This window comes from Limulus polyphemus, unplaced genomic scaffold (assembly GCF_000517525.1).
Source record: "Limulus polyphemus unplaced genomic scaffold, Limulus_polyphemus-2.1.2 Scaffold1638, whole genome shotgun sequence".
Classification (NCBI taxonomy): Eukaryota; Metazoa; Arthropoda; class Merostomata; order Xiphosura; family Limulidae; genus Limulus; species Limulus polyphemus.
The window spans coordinates 107,466-115,245 of NW_013667248.1; the positions used below are offsets into that span (position 1 = coordinate 107,466).

General features: G+C 33.5%; 1 protein-coding gene across 1 annotated transcript in view; it reads right to left on the reverse strand.

Moving 5' to 3' along the window:
* LOC106464394 (terminal uridylyltransferase 4-like) overlaps positions 1 to 7,780 on the reverse strand; it is a 102,963-nt gene that overhangs the window by 86,077 nt on the left and 9,106 nt on the right. Inside the window, exon 2 of the mRNA XM_013924525.2 lies at positions 4,677 to 5,741. Coding sequence (XP_013779979.1) covers positions 4,677 to 4,953 — 277 coding nt within the window. The 5' untranslated portion in view covers positions 4,954 to 5,741. The remainder of the gene's footprint in view (positions 1 to 4,676; positions 5,742 to 7,780) is intronic.

Here is a 7,780-nt window from a genome sequence, read left to right on the forward strand (position 1 = left end):
ATTTTGTGTGGTGGTTACGAGATCGGTCAAATCTACTGAACCTATACACAGATTCGTTACTGAAAATAACAGATAAAATATAAAGTTGTTTCTTAAGAAAAGTTTGATAACTATCTGGACATTAAAAAGATTTCACCTGTGAAATTTGAAAATATTCTGATGTATAAAATTATTTTTAATCTCAAAATGAAAATTACATTGCATGCTGGATAGGCAACATGCAAAATGAAAAAAATAATAATGAGAAAAACATTGCTTTATAAACCTTAATTAAAAAATCTGATATTTTGCATACGAAAGCATTGTGATGTTTACTGATAATCTGCCAAATTTCATTAACATATGCTTACTAATTTAAAAGTTATAGCACGAAAACTATAACAGGCACAAAATGGTTATGAGGTCGGTCCCAGAGACCAAACCCATACTAAAAGTTAAGGAATTATTCAATATTTGCATTACAATATAGCAAAACAGAAGTAGCTGAAAAATTAAAAAACAAATTGAAATATAATGATTTGTGTATACACAGTTTAGTTAGTGTCATTTTTCTGTAGAAATTACTGCATGTACTTAAACAGTTGACATGAATTAGATTTAACACTAGGGTTAACATTTTCTTTCCCTAAAAATGTATTTCTAACAGATATTCATCTCTGTACACAGATAGTTATTTCGTTTTGAGTTTACACATTCTGCCTGAGAGATTTGCATGCTTCTAGCCTTGTGAAAACTTAATTTGTGATACTGAATGATGACATATCATACAGCAAAACCCTCCATCAATAGGAATGTAACACACCTCAATTAATACTCACCTCCATATACAGAGAGCTAGAATTCTTTGCTGGAGGAACTGCTGCAATGACTACCTTGAGAAGATGTTTGAAGTCCATGGGGTGTGGCACCCAATGGCATGGGCTCCATAGATATATCTTCACTGATATACAAGACTAGATTGTTGTTTGTTTGTTTTGAAACTTGAGCAAAGTTACATGATGGCTATCTTCACTTGCCATCCCTAATTTAGCAGTGAAAGACTAGAGGGAAGGCAGCTAGTCATCATCACGCACCACCAACTCTTGGGCTACTCGTTCAGCAACAAATAGTGGGATTGAGGGTCACATTATAACACCTCCACAACTGAAAAGGCAAGCATGAGTGGGATGGGGATCTGAATCCACGACCCTCATATTGCGAGTAAAGCATCCTAATAACCTGGCCATGCCAGGCCCATAAGAGGAGAAGAGGCTGAAAAACCAAAAATTTGTTGCAAGGATGGGCAGAACTGGTAAACAACCATCTGAGTACTCAAAACACAAGCCATCAGATGGCCAAAACGTGTAGTGAGGTTTGGGTTGAATCAGCCCTTACCTTGTGTGCTCACCTCCTCTACCATCAGACTTGATGGGTCAAAACGAGCTGTGGAAGAAGGGCACTTGTGACAAATGTCCATGCTTACCTCTTCAACTGTCAGTCACCACAGTCCAATGCCAGTTGCAGGAGAAGGGCACTGTATTTCAGTATGTCATTATGGATATTTATGTAATCTATATTCAACAATTAGTCGCTATGGACCCCTTGCAGGCTGTGGGAGTAGGGTGTGTGAGTGATACATCACAGTTGTATAGGGATTGGTTCATCTACTCAATCATCAGACTCAGTGGGCTCATGCCAGCTGCAGGAGTAGGAACTGTGAGAGTAAATGAGTGATACAGTTACAAGCATCCACAATCTACTTGGAAATTGTGATGTATCTAATAAATATATATGTATGTGGTGTTAACCAGACAACATTCCAGAAACACTTCAGCCCCACTTTTCACCATATAGGGACCACTTTGTTCTATCCCCAGTGGTTTGGTTCTAATGAGTAAGAACTCTGGATGGTTCACCACCCCAGTGGCTGGGAGCTGGTACGTGGCAAGGGTCTCCCATGCTCAAATTGATGAGGGGGTGAAATTTGCATAAGTGAGACCCAGAGAATCTGCCCAGATTCCCAATGGTCTCTCTGTCTGGAAAGGTCTTTTACTGGAGACAGTGCAATGAATGACTGAAAAACTCTGAAATTTGGTGATTAGAGGTGAGAGAAGTAGGCAGATACACAAACCTCAAGTGGCCTTGCAGAACACCCCATCTCACAATGGGCACATGTAGAGCCAGAGCAGACAGTATGTGTACTTTCCATTACCCTAGCTCAATGCAAGTTCTGGATAATTATACCCTGCGAAGTAACATAAGTGTCTAGTGGGATCCTCTAGTGATTGTGAGGCAAGAAATATATACATTCACCAACTGACAGACAGAAGATGGATTGAAGAATGGCTATGAGCACAAATCTAAATCCTACTAGTGGCAAGACAGCCAAGATATGCAAACAGTGCAAGGCTAGAAAGTATTGAGGGCCCAGGATTCAATGGCCCTTAAATGTGCTGATGTGCCCATAAAAAGTGTCTGCTAGGTAGTCGTGTGGCCCCTTAAAATCAAAAGAACCATTAAAAGTTTTGATTTCATATAAATTGAGCTGACCATTTCTCAACCAAGCAGAACTAATGACAAACCATGAATGGACCTTCCCAAATTTACAAAACACTCATCAGTCACGTACAATCAACAAATGTTGTCATTATGAATGGCCATGTAATTAAAGTAAATGCACTCTCATTAATCAAAATGCCATGACTTTGTCCAATACTCAAACTTTTTTGTATCATTGTAATGGAATTGATAAACAAAATTTCATTTATAAAATTTCAAATATAGAGTGATTATTTCAACTTTTATAAAGATGACTACTGTTTTTAATCAGAATGCTACTTTTTTAACGTTTTTATATACGACACCAAGCCTGCATCAAGGATCACACATTTGAAAGATGTACATAAATGTTCTTTTTTCCCAACACTTTCCAAACAATAGGCAAGTACAAATTGGAAACTTGTAAGTTGTTTGTAGAATCTATCTCACTGCACATACATTGTTTGTACATGTTAGAAAAAAAACACTTTGGAATCCAACTTTGCAGACTGCACTAACCAAAAATAAAAATATAATATTACTGTTTTTATCATAAAAGATATATATCATCAGAACCTTTTATTTGAAACCATATATGGCCATACACATGCTGAAAAATAACACATATGAGGATTAAATCATATTTTGTTTACCCTCAGTTCACTGGCCACAGTGCTCTAGTCCACCACTGTGGAACCTTAAGACTAAGTGTTTTGAGTAGCCTAATAACATGTCTAGTAAAAAATACCAACCACACACTTGGTCATTTCAAGCAAATAAATGATCCCTGGTTCTTGAATTATTACCTTCTATGTGACATAAGGAGTAAGTAACTAGACCTAAACATTACCATTTAAGTGTGTATGTTAAAAGAGTAAGTAACATGTCTAAATATTAACAGTTGTGTGCAGAGAAAAGATCAATGAACCATAACTAAACATCATATTCTAAGTAGTACATGAAAAAGAGTAATTAACCATGTTTAAAGATTATCATCTATGTGGACATGTTAAGAAATAAGTATTAGTACTAAACATTAACATCTACGTATACATGGCAAGGAATAATTAAGTAAGACTAAGCAATATTTTCCATATGTGCCTGTGAAGAAGAAATGAACTAGATTTAAGCATTACCTTCTATGTGGACATGTTAAGGAGTAATCAACCAGAACAAAACATTAACATCTATGTGTTACATGGCAAGGACTACTTAAGTAAGACTAAGCAATATTTTCCATATGTGCCTGTGAAGAAGAAATGAACTAGATTTAAGCATTACTTTCTATGTGGACATGTTAAGGAGTAATCAACCAGAACAAAACATTCACATCTATGTATACATGGCAAGGAATAATTAAGTAAGACTAAGCAATATTTTCCATATGTACCTGTGAAGAAGAAATGAACTAGATTTAAGCATTACCTTCTATGTGGACATGTTAAGGAGTAATCAACCAGAACAAAACATTAACATCTATGTGTTACATGTTAAGGAGTAATCAACCAGAACAAAACATTAACATCTATGTATACATGGCAAGGAATAATTAAGTAAGACTAAGCAATATTTTCCATATGTACCTGTAAAGAAGAAATGAACTAGATTTAAGCATTACCTTCTATGTGGACATGTTAAGGAGTAATCAACCAGAACAAAACATTAACATCTATGTGTTACATGGCAAGGACTAATTAAGTAAGACTAAGCAATATTTTCCATATGTACCTGTAAAGAAGAAATGAACTAGATTTAAGCATTACCTTCTATGTGGACATGTTAAGGAGTAATCAACCAGAACAAAACATTCACATCTATGTGTTACATGTTAAGGAGTAACTAACTTATGTGTTACATGTGAGAGAGTGATGAACTACAATTAAACATAATCTTCTATGTGGTACAAGTTAAAAAGTATTGAACTAGATCTAAGTGTTATATTGTATGTGGACATATTAAGAAGTAATAAATGATCTCTAAACATTAAATCCTGTGTAAGATGTTATTATGTAAACATGGTTAATGAAGTTCTATTAATTTTATTACATTAAATAACTTTTTTTCTTTACTTATCTCTCATTTTTTTATTATAACATTGTGAAAAAGTTTGCAATGTTTGATCACATATACATGTAGTTTTGCTAATATGCTATCCTCACCATCTGATGGTTTTTTGGAATCTCCTGATTTGAATGTTTGTTTTGAATCAGGTTTACTTGAATTTTTTATATCTTCTGTTGATTTAGATGTTTCAGACTTGCTTTTGCTTTGGATTTCCTTGTGCCCATTCTCACTGCTATTTGCAACATTTTTATTTTTATGTTTTTTTCTCCTGTTGTTTCTTTTTCTTAATCTTATTCTTCTCACATTTTTCCTTCCTGCCATCCATTTCATTACACTGCATGGCTTTTGCAAATGAATTGTTGTAATCTTCATTATCTTGAGAAACTATCTGATCATCATTGACAAAGCCGACTTCACTTTCATCGAGTTCTAATACATTTTTGTGCTTCGAAGCGTGACTTTCAGCCAGAACCTGCTGAAAGAAGTAATTCTCAGGAACAAAACCAGATGTTTGTTTTGTCTTTCTTTCCCATTTTTTCCTGCTTCGTTTGTCATTTCTTGTTTGAAAGTTCAAATCCAGACCATCGGTAAATATTTCTCCACTAAACTGCGAATGTTTTTCAGACAAATTTGGCTGAGGGCTATGGAATATCTCAGTTGAACCACCTGAAGAACCCACGCTTGATCCTCTAACTGAAGGGTTTTTCTGGTCATTTCTATCTACAACCTTTAAACTATCACTGGTTTTATTTTTTAATATCAACTGTGACGAAAGTTTTTGTTTAGTCGATACGGGAAGATCAACAGACTGTTGTGCTTGAATACTATATGCACTACCAGTACTTTCTCCCTCATCTTTAGATATGGGCTTGTACTGGTTATTTTTATTTTTACCCCTTCTTGGTCTATGTCTTTTCCTACCCTGTGTTTCCCTTCTATCAAGATAATTAATTTCCTCTTGATTATGCTGACAGGCTGTACCTGATAACATCACAGAGTTCTTTCCAATTTCAATTTGTTTTTCTTTTAAACTAGTTGCATTTATATCTGTTTTTATACTTGATGCTTTCTTCTGAGAATCTGTAGTCAAAAGCAGTGTTTTTAAATCATTTTCAATTTTTTGGCAAGCTTGCTGAGCTTCTGTTGACATTTTGGAAAATCTGTGGAAAACAAAAACATATATCAAATTTCTACATTTCAAGAAACTATTGTGTATGTCTCAATAAATTCATAAAAAAAAATAGTTTTCCATATTACAAATACAAGGAGTGATGGTTGTCAAAAATTAAGTTTACTGTGTAAGATGTTATTATGTAAACATGGTTAATGAAGTTCTATTAATTTTATTACATACTTCGAAAGCTGCATATATACATTAAGTAACTTTTTTTCTTTACTTATCTCTCATTTTTTTTATTATAACATTATTTTATTCAACATTTAAAGGGAAATATCATTTGAATGCTACTGTATTAAAATTTATTTTAAATAAAAAGAAAACTTCATCAGTACACTGGAAAAAAGTTTTGAAGTTTAGAGCTTATTTTAATATATACAAGCTTATTTAATTACAGCTTCTAAAATTAGCATTTACAAACACAGTATATTTTCTTAAGAAAACAAATTCTAAACTAGAATTATAAAGTATATCAACATTAGGCATTAATGTTGAAGGTTTAGCATTTTTATGTAAATTAAATTCTGTGCTTGACTGTTTCAGCATGTATTTGATATATTCAACTAATTAAAAATGGTTTGAAATCACTATAATCAAGAAGATAAATAACTCAATAAATGCACATTTAATGTATTACACTAGCATTAAATAACTGCATACATTTATTTGTATGAAAAATTTGAGCTCTGTTGTAGTCTTACGATTGACCACTTAATAATATGGTATGAAACAAAGTTGTTTTATTGATTTGATGTACGTGTCACTGAAAGAGATATAAAACAATAATGGGTACTAGAGCTGGACAATTTTATCAATATAATCAATTACCTTTGAGCAGCAATTACATCAATTAGTGTCTCTTAACTTAATTGATTAATTAAAATTATGGCTGATTGTCACAAAAATAATCAGCTAATTAGTTATTATTACCGGTGTCAGTTATTCCAATAATTGATTAATCAAAATAACAGTTAACTGAACTATCGGAATTAGGATTTCTGGTCACTTACCATTTTTAATTATTCCAACTGCTCAATAACTAAAAAAATAGCATTATGTTTGTATGTTGTTAAGTACAAAGCTATATTATGATTAGGAAGGTCCCTCATTATCTGAAGGTCTTTGGTTTGATTCCCATTGTAAGTGAACCTGCTCATCCTGTATTTGCTACTGTAAAGCTACCAAGGCTATCTGTAACTATGACTAAGTTTGAACTGCCGGTTAAAGGGAAGGCAACTAGCTGGCAGCACCCACTGCTAATTTTATGGCTACTTCGGTGTTAAATAAGTGTAAATTAACTTTCTTTATATATTGTATTATGTTTGTAATTTATAACTGATTAACTGTATACTTTAATGTTGTATAAGCAGGTGCAGATCTACAAGATGTTGGATCTGGACATCCTTCCACCTTTTTCAGTTAATAATATTACTTAGTATTATATAAGAAGGTGTGGATTTAGGGGAGGGGGCCAACCCCATCCCTTTTCCATAAATAATAAGTATATTTAATGTTGTATAAGCAGGCATGGATGTAGAGGAGTTTAAGTGTTTAAGACTCCCACCTCCATTTTTTTCAGGAATCACATTGTCTAATGCTGTGTAAACAAGAATGGATCCAAAGAAAGGGGTCAAGGTGGCCAAACCTCCATCCCATCTGTTTTTCAGAAATTAACAACTGTATCATTTAATATGTATATGTAATAACAAGTTTGGGGGAAGGGGTCAAAACCCCTTCCACTTCTTCAGTAATTAATAACAAAAACTGCAAAATTTCCTTCTGCTACCATAGTGTGTGTCAAACAAAAATATTAGAAGTCAATGTTTTTGTTTATTTGATCTTAATAACTGAAAATGCTTTTTTCTCAGATTTTCTGGAGTTAACACAGTTGGAATCCACAGCAACCTGCTTACGGCCTCAGCCAATAACCAATTATTTCTAAACATAAACATCAATTAAATGTTGCCATGGTAAAATGTCATGTTTTGACTTTTTTCAGACACTCTAACAATATGTTTAGAT